The 22,263-nt window shown below is 38.8% G+C and overlaps 2 protein-coding genes across 4 annotated transcripts in view; one reads left to right on the top strand and one right to left on the bottom strand.

Moving 5' to 3' along the window:
* LOC109462115 (TELO2-interacting protein 1 homolog) overlaps positions 1-22,263 on the top strand; it is a 44,820-nt gene that overhangs the window by 20,155 nt on the left and 2,402 nt on the right. The window contains exon 19 of the mRNA XM_019758615.1: positions 21,325-21,412. Within this exon, the coding sequence (XP_019614174.1) occupies positions 21,325-21,412 (88 nt within the window). The remainder of the gene's footprint in view (positions 1-21,324; positions 21,413-22,263) is intronic.
* LOC109462108 (fibrinogen-like protein 1) lies at positions 32-6,040 on the bottom strand. 3 transcript variants are annotated; one of them, XM_019758606.1, is made up of 3 exons: positions 5,918-6,040; positions 5,414-5,507; positions 32-968 (listed from the first exon to the last, which is right to left on the bottom strand). In XM_019758606.1, exons 1-3 carry the CDS (start codon positions 5,924-5,926, stop codon positions 232-234), a joined length of 840 nt encoding a protein of 279 aa, XP_019614165.1. In that variant the 5' UTR covers positions 5,927-6,040; the 3' UTR covers positions 32-231. The 3 variants fall into 3 exon arrangements, with proteins under 3 accessions (XP_019614165.1, XP_019614164.1, XP_019614166.1); XM_019758605.1 differs by lacking the exons at positions 5,414-5,507; positions 5,918-6,040 and adding exons at positions 1,350-1,443; positions 1,981-2,111 and having other exon boundaries at positions 36-968; XM_019758607.1 differs by lacking the exon at positions 32-968 and adding an exon at positions 3,801-5,086.

Raw genomic sequence — 22,263 nt, 5'->3', positions numbered from 1 at the left:
CCTGACATACCACTGATCTTGTGCCCTTGGGAAAGGCACTTTACACGACTTTCCTCACTTAACTCAATGAGTGTTGTTCTGCTCTGTATTTGTTTCTATGTGTGGACAGAACACTAGTAACAGCTGCCTATAGCTATGTGCCACGTGTATTGTATCAATTTACAATTTCACTAAATCAAATTAAATCAAATCAAACATTGTGTTTGAGTGAAAGAAGGATCCGCAATTCAGTTACAGTTTGCGGATAAAGTTTTGAGGTCGCACCATCATCTTGGTGGCCTTCAGTGAGTAGTAGTGGCTAAGTTTCCAGTAATACCAGTCAACACCAACCCCTGTGTTAGAACCATGATAGTCTTCTGGCTGGTAGTAGGGACCATTCAGGACAGAGATACCACAATTGTTATACCACCAGCCACCTGACAAGAACTGAGCACAGTGTCTACTACTGTGCCCATCATTTTCCACATCTCTAGCACTGAATTTCATACCATTATTGAGCTCCATAGAGTCTCCAGCATCCCCACTGTACCCCCCAATGTTCAGTGTATAATCTGTACTCTCATCCCCAATGCTGAATGCACCGTATTTAGCATGAGCAAAGTTCCCTTCCCAATCCTGTAACTCCACATACAACTCATAGCTATTCTGGGATGTCAGGTTGTGAATTTTATCCAGTCCAAGCCAGTGTTCCCCCTCGACCCTCCCAAACCCATTTTTGTAGTCTGCCCAGTATCTATCAAAGTTGAGTCTCCCATCCACCCTCCTCTGTATGACAGTCCAGCCCCCACCATCTGTAGTCATGTCACAGTAGACATCAAAGTGGTCGGTGGAAGACTCAGGTTTGATGGGGAAGACTCCGTCCTGCACTGCGTTGGTCCAGTAGAGTAGAGGGTAGAGGGTAGCACAGTCCTCGAAGTGAGCAGCACCGGGGGGAGGGGGGTCATTCCTCTGGCCGTTCAAACTTTCATCTGTAAATACAGTAAACATAAGTTGTAGTTTAATAGATTGACAAGCAACAGAAAACCTGCATATAGGCACATTTGCACCCTCACAGTGTCATGTACATGTAACTTGGATCAAAAAAGATTTTATTTTTACCCATTCAATACCCTTGGACCACGCATCAAACATTTGATGAACTTAAAGTTTAGCATATCTGAATAAGATAAATGAAAAAAAAACAAACAAATCTACTGGACACAGTTAGTGATCTGGGCAAATTTCAGGTGCCCGAAAAATTTTTGAGAAAGCCTCAATAACCAGTACACCTTTTATAATTTGGTATTCTTAGGTTACACAGCAGAACTACAAGTAGACATTTAAAACGGACATAGCTATTAATATAATACCTTGAGCAACTTGTGGTTGAGGAATCTCAGCAGAAAACGTGACGCTGCCAGCCGCAAGCAAGATAACAGTCACCAGACTGAAGGTCAGGCCAGGCTGGAAATAATTAACAAAATAACTTACAGTACTTAGCATAATTATTCTATAAATTCTAACTAAGTCAGATATCAATGACTGGTGTCCAAGATGTTGTTGAAACACCATTTTTTGCCAGTGATGAAGACACCGGTATCGTGCCCAGTTTGCATGTGTTTTTTTTTCAAAGACAAATCCAGAGTGTAGTTTAACCCTGCTGATCAGAAACAAGATGTGCTACTTGTCTGCTTTGATTCAAGATGTAGGCCATGCTTAGCAGTGTGCATTCAAAGCTGGTAAACCATTTCAACTTAATAGCAGGTGTTTTCTTCATGATTTAATAGACATGCACAGAACATGCACTTAAATAACATGCACAGAAAGTCTTAATAGAGAATGTATGTTGGTAGTTTTTGTACAGTAAGTCGCATATGGTTCTAACTACATTTCTTACAATTAAGTCACTACAATGTAGAGTAACAAGCTGGAAATAAGATGGATTCAGAACTGATTCGTTGATTCAGAACTGAACAGGCTAGGAACCCTTAACTAACTCACCTTTGGTTTGATGCTAGAAGTCATCCTTGGATCTGTCTCCTGTCCACTTCTGCAGGTACAGTAGTGTTCTACCTGGGCAGGTTGGACCACTTTTATAGCCGCAGCAAACTTGTTTTTCTGTCAGACCTGCTGATGCTTGCAGGAAGGGAGCTATAATAATTATAATTCCTGTGGACTCAAAGGGCTGTTCTTCCTCTGCACTTTTGAGTTGTCAATAGTCTTCAAAGGCAAAATAGATGGCCTTTTTTAAAGTTCATGTGACGGGAACATCTGTTGCTTACATTACAGATACAATATCTAACTATATGCAGAAATTTTACCTGACAGTGTTATATCTTTTATGTTTGCAGTTGTGTTTTAGTTTGTGACTGGAACATCTGTTGTTTACTTTATAGATAGCCTGTCTAACTATTCAGAAATTTTTAGCACCTGAAATATCTTTAAAGTTTGCAGTTGTGTTGTACCTTGGTTTAAAGTTCATGTGACAGAAGCATCTGCTTACTTATAAGAGATTAAGACCATCTAACCATGCTTAACTTTTTACCTTAAATATCTGTAAAGTTTGTAGTTGTTTTTATTTAACTATGCAGCACTTTTGACCTGAAATATCTTTAAAGTTAGTAGTTGTTTTGTACATTTGTTTGAGCCATGTGACAGAAACATCTGTTGTTTACTGTAGCCTAAGTTAGTTAATCTAACTAATAAATATGCAAAACTATCGACCTTAAAACTTTTTACCTGCAATATCTTGAAAGTTAGCAGTTACGTTGTACCTTTGTTTGAGGTTTGTGTGACCAGGACACCTGTATGCTTGTCTGTGTGTCGTATGCTTTTTATAAAGCACCAAGCCAGTCAAAGTTGTGAATAGTTTCCAAGGCAAAGAATGTGCCCTTGTTTAAAGTTCAAGTGACAGGAACATCTGAATACTTCAGACCATCTAACTATGCTGAACGTTTTACCTGAAATATCTTTTAAGTTTGCAGTCATGTTGTACCTTTGTGATGGGAACATCTGCTGCTTACTTTAGAGATAGCCTATCTAACTAATGATAATAATAGTATGCAGAACCGTGAACCTTTGAGGTTCATGTGACTAGGACACCTGTATGCTTGCCTGTGCCGTGTGCTTTTTATAATTAAAAGCACCAAGTCAGTCAAAGTTGTAAATAGTTTCCAAGGCAAAGAATATGCCCTTGTTTTTAAAAGGTTCATGTGACAGGAATATCTGAATACTTAAGACCATCTAACCATGCTGAACTTTTTACCTGAAATGTCTTTTAAGTTTGCAGTTGTGTTGTACCTTTGTTTAAGGTTCGTGTGACTGAAACACCTGCTGCTTCTAAATAGTAAGTTTATAGATAGCCTATCTAACCATGCAGAACTTTTTACCTGTTATATCTTGAAAGTTTGCAGTTGTGTTGAACCTTTGTGTGAGGTTCGTGTGACCAGGACACCTGTTTGCTTGCCTGTGTTGTGTGCTTTTTATAATGCTACAGTCAGTCAAAGTCCAATGTACAACAATTTACAGGTACAATGGAAGGCAAAGTGTTTTTGAATAAACTTAACATGTTAGTGTAAGACTACATGCTAGTTACATTTAACTAAACTTACTACAATCCACACATTGATTCTACACAATGTGGATGGAAGACTCAGTATATAAAGTGTAAGGTAGAGTATTCTACAAGACTACTGACTACCTTGTAGTAATGTTAATACTAAAAAAAATCATTTCAGAATTCGAAGTTCAACCATTGAAACAGATTCATTTATTCAAGTTTTCCAAATTTGCTAAAATTTGACAATTCTTGTAGTCTAGCCTAAAAGCAACAAATTAATATATTACAATGAATATTAAGCACTGCTATTTGTTAGGATGATAAACTTGCAAGACTAAGTTCTGGTGGTTTTAATCAGGTAATTTCAGCTAAAGTTGAAAGGACATCACCTTAGTTTGTACCACTACAAAGGCCATAATCCTGTAAGTAAGTGAGAAATTCATTCTAGTGTTACCAGGTACAACAGTACATGTATTACACTTTGTGTAACATGTGTAATCATGAATACAGTCCTCTAACTTGCAGTAGGGACCATTTACATATAGGATATACTGAGCACAGGGAAACATACTGTTTATCACATAATCGTGTATCACCTCCATCCACCTGAATATGTCCAAACACAGTTACATCTCTAGGTCTATAGCAGTTTAAAAGTTATAGTATAATGATTGTGCTGTAACTACTAGTTAGTGTAATTCGTATGATATCAGATATTGGTTAAATGTCTATGATAATCAGGTCTTATGCACACGACTCAATAAATGTTTTGTGACAACATTGTGTTTGATTATAAGAAGAATCTGCACTTGAGTTACAGTTTGCGGATAAAGTTTTGAGGTCGCACCATCATTTTGGTGGCCTTCAGTGAGTACCAGGTACCTTTCCAGTGATGCCAGTAAACACCATACCCTGTGGCAGAACCATGATAGTCCTCTGGCTGGTAGTAGGGACCATTCAGGGCAGAGTTAGTACAACTTTTATACCACCAGCCACCTGAAAACCACCGAGCACAGTGAACACCACTCCACCCATCGTTGTCCACATCTCTAGCACTGAATTTCATACCGTTATGGTAACTAATAGAGTCTCCAGCATCCCCACTGTACCCCCCAATGTTCAGTGTATAATCTGTACTCTCATCCCCAATGCTGAATGTACCATATTTAGCATGAGTAAAGTTCCCTTCCCAATCCTGTAACTCCACATACAACTCATAGCTATTCTGGGATGTCAGGTTGTAAATTTTATCTAGTCCAAGCCAGTGTTCCCCCTCGACCCTCCCAAACCCGTTCTTGTAGTCTGCCCAACGCCTGTCAAAGTTAAGAGTCCCGTTGACCCTCCTCTGTATGACAGTCCAGCCCCCACCATCTGTAGTCATGTCACAGTAGACGTCAAAGTGGTCGGTGGAAGACTCGGGTTTGATGGGGAAGACTCCGTCCTGCACTGCGTTGGTCCAGTAGAGTAGAGGGAAAAGATGTGAACAGTCCTGGAAGTGAGCAGCACCAGGGGGAGGGGGGTCGTTCCTCTGGCTGTTGATACTTTCTTCTGTAAAAACAATCAACATAAGTTGTTCAATTGATTGATAAGAAACCCAGGGATATCTGAAAAGCAGATCTAAAGATCTAATAATGATCTAATATAAATCATGGGAAAATAAATAAAATAAACTTGAATCTAGAGAAAACTTCCACCACAGATAAAGGTACTAGTACATGCACATACCATCTACACAGAACTCAGTATTCATTAATTTGGCTGACTTGGTTCAACTTGTTTGATTTTTACTCATTCAATACTCTTTTTAATGTGGTATTTTAAGGGTACACATCAGACTATATGAGGCGACATGAAAATAAACATTTTCTTTCATACCTTGAGCAACTTGTGGTTGAGGAATCTCAGCAGAAAACGTGACGCCACCAGCCGCAAGCAAGATAACAGTCACCAGACTGAAGGTCAGGCCAGGCTGGAAATAATTAACAAAGACTCCATTAAGCATTATTTCATCAAGTCTATGCTCTATTTTTACTCTCTTTGTTATCAAAAGTTACAATGTACAACCAAGGACATTACATCTGTGTATAATGTCCTTGGTACAACCTAAAAGGACTAGAGATCTGTACTTGAGGTGATGGATTCAACTTGAACTAGACAAAGTCATTTAAAAAGTAAAAAATATGCTGCGCTAAGATTATCCCCACCAGGATTTTATACCCCCTAGCTTTATCTGCTTGCAGCCCTTAAATTTTCGAAAACAATCCCCAAAACTTCTTCATTCTCAGTAACAGCCTGTCTATTATTAAGTGAACTCCCATTCCAAATCTCTTTAAAGACCATGAAAATGGGGGAAAACAGAGTAAGGTACTAAGAACTTACCTTAACCATGTTGGCAAGTCTGTGATCTTTGTTCACACCAGAATGAGCTCCCGTTGTTTCCTCTGACCAGAAGGCAAACCTCCGGCTTTTTAACCGTTTCTCCTGTCTTATCAACTGGGAAGGTCAGCTGATGCTGTTGTAGGATGTTTTTGTTTTTATCTGGATGTGTTTTAAAGTTTGCAGGACTCGTGCTTGATGTTTCTACGTACACCTGGTCAGTATTGTAAACTTTTCAATCAAAATATGTCAGTCTCCAAGTTGGGAAGTTCTCTACTTCGGTCAATTGCTGTTGTAGGATGTTTTTGTTACATCTGGATGTGTTTTAACGCTTGCAGGACTCGTGCTTGAGTTTGCTACGTAAACCTGGTCAATTGTCAAAACTTTTCAATCGAAATATGTCAGTCTCCAAGTTGGGAAGTTCTCTACTTCGATCAATTGTGGAATTCTGACGACAGTAGTGACGTCAACGTGACATTGTGCGATTGATTTGTACTTTTACAATCTCATTTGTCTTGTATGTTTTTTTCAACACAAATATCATCAAGACCACTTATGCGAAAAACTGACAACATAGTACAGTTGCTGAAATATAGACAATTTTATATTATATAAACCAATGTCTAACCAGTTTTTAACTGACAGTCTGAAGTAATAATTACTAATAGTTGAGTGTTGCTTTGTAATGGTTTGATTTGTATTCTAAACTTTTTTTTGGTTTATCTGCATGATTAACTGCTAAACTAAGAAACTAAGTTTTTAAAACTTTTTACTGTACCAACAACCAACATCCTACAAATGTGTGTTTCAGAGTGTCACCTGTTTCATGTTTTGCCAAACAAAGCATCAAGCCCACTTTCACTAAGATATCACTCAACAAACAAGAATCTGAACTACGGACGTTTCTATAAACCAATATCGTACCAGCAAAGAAATTTAAATGCTGCTTTTAAAATTTTAAGGCTGCCTCCCAACCAACATCCTCAATGATGTAATTGTGTATTTTTAGGGAGTCACCTGTCTGATATCATGGAGTGCACGTTTGGTAAAAACTCAACAAACACACTTACTGACATACGACGTTTCTATAAACAAAGCTGCTGGTAAGCTGCTGGTATATATATAACCCTCCTTTGGGGTAACACACCAGCTTCTACATGTGTCTGTATATAAGCTGGAATGACTGCCCTTTGAAATTTGCTAAAATTGTACACATTTCTGAAATACTGACTGAGGATTCTTTTTCTATAACCAGCTAGTTGATATAAGTTCTGTTTTATAATAGAAAGGCTGTTTCCCAGCCACCATCCTAGAATTATGTAATTGTGCATGTATTTTTAGGGAGTCACCTGTCTGATCTCACCGAGTGCAATTTTAAAAACTCAAGAAATACACTTACATGTACTGAAATACAGATGTTTCTATAAACAAATAGCTGACACTGTATACAGCTGCTGGTATAACCTTATAAGCTTCATGAGAACATAACCTCCTGTGCAGGCTCTGAGGCGAGTGGGAATTTTGATACAGTGTTTTGAAGAGTTTTTAACGCGTTATTTTGATAGCCAGCCATCCTACAACCGTGGAATGGAACCTTCTCTCGACGGCTATGTAGGATGGCTGGCTATTAAAAAAACGTGTTAAAAACTCTTCAAAATGCTGTATCAAACTTCCCACCCGCCTCAGAGCTTGCACAGGAGGCTAAGGAGAATGATCCCCTAGATCAGTGCCCACGCGCGTTCTAACATGGCCGCTCTTACGTAAGGCACTCACTCTCCCACGCTCTGTTGTTTATGCAAATGACAAAAAAGAACAACGTATAACACGTTCGCTTTTACGTAATATTTAAAAATCTACACTGCATCTTATTTTTGCTAGAATTTGATATGCTTGTACTTCTCAATCAAATCTTAGAATCTGTTCTTAGTTTTTATTTACTTAGTGTGAAAAGAAGTAAACATGCATCTTGAGACCTGCTTCATCATTAGAATTTTAATCATAAATATTAATGTTATTCAAATAGCCAGCTTCAGACAATTAACTTATGTAAGGCTGTATATTATATACTCCTGGGTTGTTTGTCACACTGCATCACAACTGTTACAGCGAGCTGTGCCCGAGTCCTTGCCAAGAAAGTGCCAACTAAAGCTAGTCTGACTCACTTGAAAGGTACGTTCCTACCTGTGGACAAATTAAAAATTTATATTTTTTTTAATGGTGAAATTTGTAGTGAAGACAGCTTTTCAAACAAGCAGAAGTATAATTAGGACGCTGTTACAGACTGTCAACGATCATGGTAGATCAGAGAAACTTGGCCATAAAAAAAAAGTAAAGTAACAAACTTTCTTTCAATCTTAATATCTACATGTACTTGGAGATAATGTTTAAGTTAGTTCTGAAGACAGTATCAGTGGCACCATTGAGATTTGTACATTATACATTATTCATAAGAATGCACGTGACTACATTAAAATTTTGTAATAAGACGGTATTAAAAAAACAGTCCTATCATGTCTGTTTTTAAGAAATGGCAGAAAATAACTGATAATGATTACTAAAGATCCTTTTGAAAAGTTGTGGAGAGGATGTAGGACTCGGGAGCTATAATAGGTTTGGTAACCAGGCTATAATTTTCTACTATTCTGCTCATTTCCTTGCCCGAGAGTGTTGCAAAAAAGGGTTTAGAGGCATTCAAATTTAATGCAATTTCAGGTCAGCAAAACTTGAAATATTCTGAATAAGGCAATTTTTGTGAAATTGACACGTACTGCTTCACATTAACACATTTGAGAATTTCATACTTTGGGTATTTAAAACTGCAGAAACAAGCTCGAAGATGACTCCTTTATTTTCTGGGTGGTACCCTAAAAATCAGCCCATGGTCCTTCCAGTAACCATTTTCTGTCAGAATTTTGGAACTTTTTGCTCAATAATGGTCAATAGACACTCCAATAGTGTGGTTTCAACTCACTATGTAGCTAAATGACTAGAATATTGGCTGTGAAAAATTGTGTTTCCAAGCCCTAAAAACTGCACTGGATGCCTTTAAAAAGGAGTACACAACGTGAATATTCAAGCAGCAAGTCCCAGACAATTAATAGGTCCATATTGTTATATATTCTAGATATCTAACCATTACATTTTTTTATATTATGATTTTCTCGCTCTTTCTTACCAGGAGAAATACTAAATACAAGAAAGGGCAGAGATACATTCTAGTATTTTGTTTAGTTAGTAATTTACCTTCCTACCCTACAAAAAACTGCATATCTATTAACACCTTCCAATTAATACATCTTGCAAAATGTTGACCATTCCATACTCCACTGCACGCAGAAATTTAAAGAAATCCAACCCAACTATATCCAGAGTAGCGAAGGATGAGCGAGAAAAATCATGATATAAAAAAAATGTAATGGTTAGAATACCATAATTCTAAAATACATTGTATGAGCCTGTTAATTGTCTGAGACTTGCTGCTTGAATATCCATGTTGTGTAGTCCTTTTTAAGACATCCAGTGCAGTTTTTAGGGCTTGCTTATTATCATTTTTACTGCTTTTTTTCATGTTCTTGCAATTAGCCCTCAGGCATGGATTTGCAATAAAATTTCCTTTGTTGAAAAGTTTGTGTCGTTATGAAAATGTGCACAAATGTCACTGTGACAAATTTTTTATGAGAGGTGAAAGCAGAGACAAAATGCTGGAAGGACAATTTGAGTCAGACTACAGGGCTCGAAATTCATTTTTTGGAAAAGGTGCACTGGTGCACCCAACCTAAAATATTAGGTGCTCAAAAAATTTTTTTGGTTGCACCATATAAAACAAAACCTTACTACAGATCTTACTGCTCCTCGTATGAGCTTGAATCTGAAATGGGAGCTAACTGCAAAATCTTACACAAGTACTACAACAAAGATTCATTATTTTTCTGACCCTTAGATGCCAAGAATATCCTGTATACTTTTTTTATTATAATCATTTTTAATATGTACAAAACAAATTGGGTGCACAGCTTTAATTTTGAGTCCTGGACTACATTTTATCCCCTTTATGAACAAAGAAAACCCTTTTTTTAAATTTATCTTTCAATTCTAGATTCCACAATCATATAAATTTTGTGTTGTCAAAGAAAGGTGCTTCCTAATCTTTCTAGGTGGCAGAGCACCATGGTTGGAAAGCTGCGACGCGTGCTGATTTTCCTTCTCATCATCCTGAAGGAGCCCAGCATGCCAGAATCTGACTGCAGCTGGGAACGACCAGTAAAATTACTCTGCTGCACCTGCAGAGATAAGAACCTCAGCAGCTTCCCTGAGAACCTCCCTACATCCATGTTATGCTTGGATTTGACTAGAAATCGTATTAACACTTTAAATCCGTCCGTTATAAAAAGATATAGCGATTTGAAAGTGTTGAACCTTGAGTCAAACTGTATAGCAGGGATTCAGCCTGGTATATTAAAAAATCTACCAAAACTAGAATCGCTGATCCTGGCATACAACCGGATAACAACGGTTCAGGTTGGTACGTTTCAAAACCTGCCCCACCTACAATACTTAGACCTGAATTTCAACCAGATATCAGAGATTCGGATTGGTGCATTTCAAATTCTACCCCGGCTACAAAAATTATTCCTGCGAACCAACTGGATAACAGAGATTCAGGCTGGTGCACTTCAAATTCTACCCCAGCTACAAACCTTATACGTGACAAACAACCAGATAACACAGATTCAGGCTGGTGTATTTCAAAATCTAGCCCGGCTACAATACTTAGACCTGAATCTCAACCGGATAACAGAGATTAAGGTAGGGACATTTGAAAATTTACCCCGGCTACAATACTTATGGTTGCGTAGCAACCAGATAACAACCATTCAGAAAGGTTCTTTTCAAAAGCTTTCCGTGCTAGTAGCGTTACATCTGGACAATAACAAGATAACAATGGTTCAAGAAGGGACATTTCAAAATCTGCCCGGACTAACAGATTTGATCCTGTATAAAAACCACATAACAACCATTCATCCTCATGCATTCCGTAATCTACCCCGACTGGCATGTTTGAACCTGGGCAGCAACAATATAAGTTCAATTCCTTCTGGTACATTTGCAAATCTCCCCCAGCTCCAAGAATTGGACCTCCAAAAAAACCGATTGTCTGTCATTCTCCCTGCAGCTTTTAGCTTGTTGCCATCTATTCGTACCATTAGACTGGCCGAGAACCCTTTTCAGTGTGACTGTCAGATGGCTCCTTTCAGGCTGAATAACACGAAAATTCCTTCGAGTAAGTTCAGCCAGATAACATGTTCCCGACCCCCCGAACTTCGAGGAAGAAAACTTGCAGATATTGATCCTGAAGATATTAATTGTAAAGAGCCGACTGTATCACCAACAACTGCCACAGTCACCTCTCTCTATCACTGGTTCTTTACACACAATACTGGCTCAACAGCAACTGCAGAAAACAAGAGCAAAACAAGAGCAGCACAAAATACACCCATTGCAGTCACTTCAAACAAAACAAGAGCAACACAAAATACAACCCTTGCAGTCACTTCAAACAAAACAAGAGCAACACAAAATACAACCCTTGCAGTCACTTCAAACAAAACAAGAGCAACACAAAATACAACCCTTGCAGTCACTTCAAACAAACCCAAAACTGCTCCCAGTGTCCCCCTACCTGTTCTCATTGGCTCAGTCAGTGGTTCGATAGCTGGCATTGTCCAGCTGATCGGCTTGATCATTCTTATAGTGTGGTGCAAGACCAGGCAGCCTCCTTCAGTGCTGAATCCCAATGTTGTTGGTGGCAACACAAACACCACAGCTACTGTGATGGCCAGTGGTGATGGTCACCAGTATGAAAATAGTGACCAACATGATCAGACAGGGCAGGGTCAGGCTAACATTCAATCGTTGAATCCAAATCTATCTGAAGTGCTAGCTGCCTTAAAACCAAATATCATGTACGGGGGTGAGAAAAAAACACCAAAAGGCCCCAAATCTACCAATAATTATGACCAAACAGGGCAGGGTCAGTCTTTGGCTAACACTGAATCCAACACAAACACCACAGCTACTGTAATGACCAGTGGTGATGATCAGACAGGGCAGGGTCAGTCTCAGGCCATCACCGAATCCTATACAACCCTCAAAACAACTGCAATGGCCAGTGGTGATGATCAGACAGGACAGGGTCAGTATCAAGCCACCGTTGACACTAGAAATCTAACTTATGGCACAGGGCAGAGTGCCTCTCAACTAAATGCTTCGTACAAAACTTCAACTGCAAGGACATATTAAATCAGACAGGGCAGGGTCAGTCTCAGGCCATCACTGAATCCTACACAAACACCACAGCTACTGTGATGGCCAGTGGTGATGATCATGAGTATGAAAATAGTGACCAACATGATCAGACAGGGCAGGGTCAGTCTCAGGCCAACACTGAATCCAACACAAACACCACAGCTACTGTAATGACCAATTATTTTCTTGATGATGCACATTGTTTTCTTTTTGCCATAGCAGTTTTCAGAAGTAAATGCATATTTTAGAAACACCCCTATTTGTATAATCCTGTGGAATATGCCGTAGCTTAGTAGCTGTGTGGTAGGCGAGGATTTGTAATAATAGTAATTATTATTGATTATTATTATAAGTTTGGAGATCTGGTATCAAAGCTACTTCAGATTCTGTAAAATAAAGAAATTACCAATCTTCTATATTTTGAAATTCTAGTAAGCATCACTGCTGAATAGGGCAGTGTACCGGTACGCAGTACCGATACTGTACCTGAAAAATTGACTAGCTACAGGTCCAAGATACCTAATCCCTCAGTACCGGTACCGTACCTAAATAATCTCACACCAATAAATTATTTGATGTCTAGTTGTGACCTCAAATGTGTAAATAGCTGGTCCCCCATGGGTGATACAGTGTAAGGACAGTGTGAGCACAAAAGAACACAAACATTTTAGTTTTGCCCATATTTTGTCTGAGCATTCTCCATAAACAAAAACTAAACCTTAACTGTCACGTTTATTAATGTTTTTCTTGTTATTGAAGGAGTTCAGAAGAGCATGTTAATTGGTCAAATTGTTTAGGACTGGTACAGGTTCAGGTCCGGACCTGTACCTAAACCTGTGTACCTGTACATGTATCTGTACCTAAAATTTGTTTAGGTACACAGCTATACTGCTGAAGTTTTTAAAAACGAATGTTAGGTTTTGCTTGTACTATCAAGGCCTCTTGGGTACAAAAACTATCATAATAATTTATTGTAATACTAATAATCAGCCTTAACTTCTGTACTATAATGTAATAATCGTCACAGTGTTAGAGCAGAAAGGAGTAGAAATACATAACATATGAATGTTATGTATGAATAAGCACTAAGTCTTAATCAAAGTATACGTATACATATGTCAACTATAAATGCACTGGCCCCACATTGTTTTTTTTTTGGGGGGGGGGTGGATATGTCACAAAGTTTCTGTGTTCTTGAATGTTATAATAATCCTGTTGGACGTAAGGTTTTACACTCTTTCCCACTAAGGTCATGATCACATCATTGTAACTATTGTAATGTCTAAGGCCTAGGAAAATATTATCATGTTGTGTTTCCTGTTTCCTGACCGACTCTAAAAAAACTGACGACCCTAGCCTTTTTTGGGGTGGACCCCTGCAAGGGGCAATCATAATTATTTATTATTTATATGTTTCGAGCTGATTTACCATTTCCAGCTCCATGATCTGACACCCGAGTGATGAAACGTTGCACAATCAGTTTTCCAACATTGACATTGAAAATATATTAAGTGTCCTCAAAAGACATGCAAGTTTTAGCTTGTTGATTAACTCTGTTCAGTCAAATAAAAAAAGAAGAAGAAGAAAAAAAAGAAAGTCCCTACCTACGGACCCTAATTTTTTCAGGACTGAAACAGGAAACACTACATTTTTTCCTAGGCCTAAACAGACACAATTTACCAGCAGATCTGTAAAAGTACAAACTTCATGCCAGCTTCTGTCATCTATATAGCTGGCCAAGAACTATTGAATATTTATTAATAAACTGTCACAAACTACGAAACCTTGTTCCTGAAGCTGCCTCTTCATTTGGATCTGTAAGTGAGATAAAGCTAGAATTATAATTTAAGTGTTGCTTTATTTTCTGTCTTTTTAATGGTTGGTTTGATTTGCATACTACTAGTTAGTGTAGTTATTATTTACTGTCGCGGTAAATGGTGCATACTCACTGGACTTTATTCTGCATCACTTCAAACAAGGTATACATACTTCATACAAGTGTATTCTACATGCACATACAATACACAGGAAAACATTGAAGTATGTACTAACGTTACATATATCTGACAGGAGATTGGAATCCAGGGCAACCTTATATTCTCCTAGGGGAGATTGGGATTCTAATTATAATTCTGCCCTATAGAATCTGGTGAATAGTCCTATAGAGAAACTAGAATTCCCTAGTATAATTGCAGATTGCCCTGGATTCCAATCTCGATTCCCTGTCACATATACATTTGTACAATACACTCAAAGTTTATAAGGGTTGATAGCAAGTAAGGGTGTCTGACAGCTCAGTTACATGTAGGAGCAATAAATTAATGCCACATCAAGCAGTACAATGTATGAGCTGAGCGAGTTTACTCAAACAAAGTATATATTAACGTCAATCCCTGTCACATATACAATACACTCAAAGTTTAAAAGGGTTGGCAACAGGTTAGAGTGTCTAACATCTCAGTTTAATAGCTCAGCAATAAATATGCAACATCAAGCATTACAATGTATGAGCTGAGCGAGTTTTCTCAAACAAAGTATAATATTAACATCATCAATGCAGTTCCAAGCAGTTCTTAGTAGTGCTGTGTAGCAGTTCCGGACTTGTAAAAATGTTTAGGTTCAAGTAAAAAAAATCTTTAAAAAATCAAGAACCATGTTCTAGACTTATTAGAAAAAAAAAACACATGTCACATACCCTTTTTCTTTCCAAACCACCTAAAAACCCTTCCATAGATTGCAAAATCTGTGCTGCAAAATGAAGAAAACATTACCATCGGGCATTGTGAAGTGCCGGCCTCAATGTTATGTGGCCACAGTTTCACCCAGACAACAGTGCTAGGTTGCCAACATGAAATTTAGTAATATTATGCCCTGCATTTAGGTCCGGACTAACAAGAACCTAAACCTCTGGACTTATATCCGAACCTGTACACAGCACTCAGGCCTGGATCCCTACTTCTGCAGTTAAAAATGTTGTATATTAGTGACATATTTTGTAACAAATAACTTGACTTTATGAGTATTCTACATACATTATATATGAAAACATTGAAGACTATACATAACCATACATTGTACAATGTGCAATTGTCATGCAATAATTTCTTCATCGTGATGTTATTGTAGTACACCTATACAATGCATTCAAATTTTAAAAGATAACAGATTTAAGTGTCTATACAAACTCTAAACTTAGAACTCAGGATCACAAAAATCAACATAAAAAAAAGCATTTACATGTAGCATACACCATATGTATGAGCTGAGTGAGTGTACCCAAACAACATACAGTGTCTGTATAACCATTGAAGTGCCAACCAGGCTCTAGCCTGGGTCTAATTCTCTGTAGTTACTACTACTACTCAAAACCGATTACGAATTACGTTAAAGTCTCAGAGCTGATTACAACTTTATGCTTTGCAGCTAAGGTTACATATTATATATGAATTACATTGATTTTTTGGGAGGCTGCCTACGGATTACGAAGACTAAAAAGGCCTGATTACGCCTAACAAAAAAGGGCATGCAGGTCCTCCTACTTGCTTGAGTAATGGTGCTTACTTGGACTTTAGTTTATTGTGCAACAGTTGGCACAAGGTACAAACAATGGCAAGTTTTAGCAACAAGAACGTTATCTAACAATCAACTTGACTAAGTGTATTCCACATACAATATTATACAGTAAGCATTGAAGTATGTACTACATGTACGTATGCTACAATGTATAGTACATTCTAAGTTTAAAGGGTTGATAAGAAGTTTGAGCAAGGTAAAGGTAATAACATTCAACATCAAGCACTACCTGTCTTTGAGTGAATTTACTCAAACAAAGTATTAAACATTAACCTTTAAGTGAATGAAGTCCAACCAAGCCCTAGCCATATTTATATGACTGTACAATTTTTGCAGTAATTCAAGCGTTCACAGCTTTGTTTTGACAGGTTATTAGCTACCAATTATCTGATACTAACCTAAAGTAGCCTAGTGGTTACCCTGGAAATCCAGACTCGCTGTCCGGGCCGCAAAAGCCCTTTGCCCGCTGGTGTAAATTACCGCTACGGGGGAGTCTAGCCCGGGGGAGGTTGGCTGGCCGGACCAACGAGTTCTAGGGCCAGCCAACTCCCCTCAGGCTCAACTCCCCCGTAGCGGTAATTTAGGCAGGCGGGCGAAATGCTCTCGGCTGCCGAAGGAAAACGGCTAACGGCCCGATACTAGTTTGGCATCCAGGGTACCTAGTGGTCGGTTAACGGATTGTGGGGAGTGGACGAAAGCTAAAACGGCTGACACTCAGGCTAAACGTGACCTAACATGGCCTACACATAATATTAGCTTTCAAAGCCCACATCTGGAAAATTGGTGTAAAATTTTTTATCAAACTTGTCTTGATCAATGATGATTTCGCAAACTAGAGATCTGCATTTTTGATTGTTTAGCCTAAAGGGCTCTTGGGATTAGCTTTTCTTTTTTATCCGTAAATGGCCACAACTCGTTGTCTGTTATCAAACCGAGTGGCTTAACCAAGCGGCTTCAAATCAGTTATTTGTTGTGAATGATTGACGTGGCTGAATTCTTTTTATTCATTTCAGTTCTTTTTTTATTCATTTTCAGAATAATAAAGGATAATCATGGCACAACAAATATATATTTGTTGTGGCTGAATTCTTTGCCAGATGCTTAAATAACCACTCATGCAAACAAAGCAGTGGCAAAACCTGCTACCCACGTCATCGTGAGCACTCATAATAGTTAGTACGGCTTCAGTACTGTAGGAAATCTGAAATATTTCAAGACTGTGTTTTTATTTTTAAATTAGTGGTTGATTGAATGTATTTTAAGTGATGCACTTTGAAGTAGAGAGAGAAGGCCTCTGTGTGTGTGTGTGTGTGTGTGTTTGTGTGTGTGTATGCATGTATGTACTTTGTGTGTGTGTGTAAAAATTAAATCAAAGCTTATCTTGGGGTTAAATATAATTTAACAGTGACTATCCCTGCAATTTGGTGCATTTTGGTTGTTTCCTTTCTTTATTTTCTTGAAAAATTGATATTAATCATTTTAACTCAATCTTCTACGTGAATTGCCCACAGTGGTTTTCCAAAAAACTTTTTTCTTAATCAGCCCGACATGTTACGAAGTTGAGCATGCGGCTCCAGATGTGCCTGTAGCCCTGGCGAATGTTTTTGTTCATAGCGCCGTACACGATCGGGTTCAGGGCACCGTTTAGCAAGCCCAGCACCTGGGCAACAGTGAAAGCTTCGGCCGGAACTTTGCTGGAGAAAATCACCATCACTGTCATAGGCATATTACACAGCGTGTACACCGCAAACAGCAACATCATCATTTTAGTGATCTGCCTTTCTGCGGCGCTGTTCGACTTTTGTGAGCTGTTGCTTGGGACAACGTGAGCCTGTCGTTTAGTCTTACCAGTCTGATCTGACAATATGGTGGCTGTTAGGGTGGTGCCTTTGGGTTTGTCTGGCTCTTTGCAATCAGTGCCCTTTTGACCCTTGATACTTTGTAAGGATTTTTGGCCTTGTGTTTTACCCGTGCCAGATGCTGGAGCAACCTGCACAATGGTAACTTTGGGTTCACCTGGCTCGATACGGTCACTGGCTTTCTGTTCGTCGTCACTTGATGAGGAATTTTCGTCCCCCACCCACGCTACACCCTCCAGGTTTCTAGCAGGCTTAACGATTCCCGTGCTTGCGGAAGGGATGGCGACTTCGCCAGCCCTGCGCGAGAACTGCACTGCCAAACGGTTTGTTGTTGGGCCCTGGTCGTGAGCGTGGACACGTTTGTTGCTCTTCCTCACATGATTTTGGATGAGGATGTAGAAGGCCAGGGCGGCGATGTACGGGAATATGATGTTTAGAACGATCGGGAGAACTTTTGCCCAGAATTTGTCAGAAGTTCCCAGTGAGCACCGTTTCACCTTTGGATCGACTTTTACTTCCTCCATGAGGAAAATAGGCAAGAAGGAAACGATGGGAATCAGCCATGTGAGCAAGAGCATGGCAGTGAGGGCCTGCTTGGACTTCAGACGTGTGCTGTTGGTACAGATTGTGAAGTACCTTTGCAGAGCGATACACAACATGTGCCATAGCGAAGCCCCCCATAGCACAGGCGAGGCATAGCCTATCAGCCAGCACAGGGCCGGCGGGGGCTCCCAAAGGGGGTTTAGTATCTGCTGGATCCAGTAGGGGGAATAGAAGGTGCTGAAGAGGATGTCTGTGCAGCTGAGGCTGACCAGGGGCACGTTGACCAGTTTTCGTAGATTCGAGCGTGTCCAGATGGCAAGTATGCTGAGGAGGCCGCCGACAACAGTCGCAACGATGCTGACTGTAGGCCACAAGGAATGTTTTCCCGTCAGTATAAAAAATCTATTAGGCCAAACAAAGTAATTTTTTATGGATGAGGTCTGCGCGCATTGATTTGGGCCTGTTCCCAGAAAAAAAGAGAAATTCCGCTTCCTGTAACTATGACCAAAAAATCACAAGGGTGACGCAAATCATAAGATTAACGTGAAATATAGGTGCAAGAAACAGGACAGGACGATAACTGCTGTTCCGCTGATTTATTGCTGTTTTCATGAGAAACGAAAGACTTGTTGGTTGTTACACTGTGTTCTCTCATTCAATTTGTGTGTCCTAATATTTTTCTTCTCTTAGTAATTTAGTATTTCAAATCTATATTATATTAGACATCTTGTTTTTTTCAGCCCTTCTTGTTTTTTTTTTTGCGCTCTCGCATTTATTTTAGATTTACGGTCTCCAGAGGACGTCGTCCATGAAAATTACTCGGTGTGGCCTTGGGTATGATTCAGAGCCTGATTTATTATTTTCAAATTAGAAAAAAATGACGAAGTGGGCAAATCTGAAAACAAATTGGTGTTGGAAAAAAAGAAATGTAGAAAAAATTATGAAGACACCACGACCATGTTACAAGAAAATAATTATGTAAACTTACTTCCATTCACCACAACCAGAATGTAATCCCCAGCCGTTGCCATGGCAATGATGGGTTCTCACCAGCCTTCACTGTCCCTCAGTTCTGGTTTAGAGACGTTAATGTCAAGAGTTATTGAAAATGACAATCTACACGAGAAAATGTCAATTATTTATATTTACAGTTTTGGCGCAATAATCTTTTGGTAGATAATATCGCTTTAAGACCTTTATTGTACATTTAGCTCTGATAAGCTTATAAGCTAAGTACAGATAAAGCAGATTGAAGTAAGATAATAGTGCACATGATGCCAGAACATCATAACAACTAATATAGTAACTATAACGTTACAGACTTGTAAACTCCTTTGTCCAGTTCCTTCACATGTGAATAGAGTTGACTTGTGCTATCTTTTAGTGATGCTGAAGAAGAGTGATGTATGTTACTCAAAAAGTCCGCAAGTTATCTCTGTTATTTATTCAGTTGTAGAGTTGGCTATTGATTTGGTTTTGAAGATTGTTTTATACCTGGATCATCTAACCTAAATTATCAACAAGATGTCAACTCCTATGTACTGGTTTAACTTCTTGCTTCTAAGACAGTTGTAGATGTGTTGATATATGAACATACATGGAGCTTATAACTCATAATACATTGTACATAGTTTATCTAGTTCCATGAGGAACACAAGTTCTATTCACGTGAAAAAAAAATAAACAGCAACTGTTGCTCACTAGCCTACACCATGCCTTTCTACAGGAATACGGATTGTAGAATTCGGCAATAAGGAGTCTCAGTCTGAGTAATATTGGGCAGGGGAGTCATTCCGTGGAAGGTTGATTCTTTCCCTCCAAACTGTGCGGCCAGTCAAACCCTAAGGCGGGCAAATATTGTCCTGTATCCAGCCAGCGTAGTTTGTCTGGTAGAGACTGCATGTAGTTGCTCAGCATGATTGCTTAGGTGGTAAGTGCAGATTGAAGCACAAGAGGTACCCACCTGTCACAGGGTCCAAAACTGTCGGTTCAGAACCGAAATCTGCACCAGTCACGTCGGAAAGTGCTGTCAGCAGAAACACTCCCTGCGTGGAGTGACCGATCTTCTATGTAAGCATCCAGAGATCAGGCCACACCAATGTGATTCATTGGTTCTTGTTTTTTTTTTTTTCAGAAAAAAATATGAAGTGACAGGGCGAAAGAAATAAAAATAAAAACCAGGCCTAGGCATCCTCTGATAGCCCCAAATGCTATGATAGGAGCCATGAAGTCAACATACCAGGCTGGTTTATAATGGTTTCAAACAATGAATTTAAAGCTGCAGTTACTTTTAATCAAACCACTGCATTGATAGATGGAGAAACTGAAACAACTTTGAAAAGAAGGGACTTCCTTCAACTGTTGGGGCCAAAATATGAGCATTTTGGAGTTGATTGAGAGCCTGAAATGTTTTTTTTTTTCTTTTGAAAATCAGAAAAAAATGAAGCGGGCAAATCCGTGAACCAACTTTACAAATGAAATTGGTGTGGCCTCATGTATTCCTGTCGTTTGGAATCTGTTTATGAGGCACTTATTTTGTGCAGTCAATCTATTATATATTAATATAGATTGACTGCCCAACACAAACTAAGTGCCTCATAGATTCCAAACCACAGAAATACCTGCCAGTGTGGAATGCCCAGACACTACAAAAGGGCTACGTGTAGCTTTCTCTATAAATATATCATTCTTCATGAAACCCATGTGTAAGACATATGACCATACACAGAAATTGAATGATATTTTTAAGACTCAATTGATTTTGGTTTTGCCTTAAACTTAATGTTAGTTAATGCAAAAACAAGCCCCAAGATGAGTCCTTTACACATATATTTTCTGGGTGGTACCCTAATCAATCCAGGTCCTTCCAGTAACCATTTTTCGTCAGAATTTTTGGCATTTTTGCTCCTTTAATGTTGATATACATTGGGACAGTGTTGTTTCAACTTAGTATGTAGATAAGTGACTAGAATACTGACTTAAGTTTGAAAAATTAATCTGGTTTCCAAGCCCTAAAAATGGCACTGGATGCCTTAAATGCCCCTAACAGCAAGAGATGGCGTGGCACAGGCTAATATTTTGTTTTTGGATTGTTTTTGTAATTTTTGGTTTGTCCCCATGCACATGTAGCCAGAAGGCCGGTCCAGCGTACACCCATACAGTCGCATACAGACTCCAGACTGCCATCTTGGATGGGCTGGGACCTCTCTGTCTAAAGGTACGATCATGATGCAAATGAAGACAAAAAAAGTATTTTTAATGTGCAGGCACTTGTATTTAAGACCGGTATCTTAATAAGTTAAGCCTAACATTTGTAAGTTATATACAGCCAACTATCTTTAGTGGTAAACTGGAAGGACTGGGACCGCTCTGTCTAAAGGTAGGATGATACAAATAAAGAGAAAAATCTTTCATGTGCAGGCACTTGAATTGTACTTAGGACCAAGACCTGTACCTTAATATCAAGTTTGTCCTATTGTTTGTGAGTTATACATTTGTACATGAAGCCAAATATCTTTATAGTGGTTATCTGTTGTCTTTGTATGATCATGTACATATCTTTGATCTAATTTTAGAGTTTCCTAGTTTTCAAGTAAAAATTATCATTTAGGTGAGTTAAATTTTAGCTATCTTTATATCTAGTTTATTCATTCACATATAACACATTGAATTTCTTAAAACCACATTGTAGTCAACAAATATGGTTGGCCAAATTGTGTGCTCTTTCTTGTCAAATAAAAGAAAATGATAGAAAGAGGCAGTATCTACAAGTATGTTATTCTGTGTCGATGAAGGTTAGACATCCAGGTAATACGATATGCCAAAAAACAGTTACTCAAGCAACTGGATATGATTTTGAAAACGTCAGACGTTTCAGCTAGTATCCACTAGCTTTCGTCAGTGACTGAGAGACCAGAGGGGAAAGCAGGTTTATATACACAACCTGTTGATTGATATGCAAATAAAGTGAAGACAAATTTTTGGAAGTCGAAAAAGGAACAAAAGTCAGACAAGTCAAGACAAGATGATGCAAATTAGTCTGAAAGCTCCTGTTATACAGGACAGGAG

Source organism: Branchiostoma belcheri, unplaced genomic scaffold (genome assembly GCF_001625305.1).
Source record: "Branchiostoma belcheri isolate BF01 breed outbred unplaced genomic scaffold, Haploidv18h27 scaffold99, whole genome shotgun sequence".
Taxonomy (NCBI): Eukaryota; Metazoa; Chordata; class Leptocardii; order Amphioxiformes; family Branchiostomatidae; genus Branchiostoma; species Branchiostoma belcheri.
Note: the sequence above shows the minus strand (reverse complement) of the source record. Positions and strands in the feature narration are given on the sequence as shown.

Bases quoted from the DNA above. Each gene is read 5' to 3' on its own strand.
- LOC109462108 (XM_019758605.1), bottom strand. From the start codon at position 2,004: ATGACTTCTAGCATCAAACCAAAG. The intron at 1,444-1,980 runs GTGAGTTAGTTA...AATTATTTCCAG, and splicing joins CTTCTAGCATCAAACCAAAG to CCTGGCCTGACCTTCAGTCT. The intron at 969-1,349 runs GTATTATATTAA...CTGTATTTACAG, and splicing joins TCAACCACAAGTTGCTCAAG to ATGAAAGTTTGAACGGCCAG.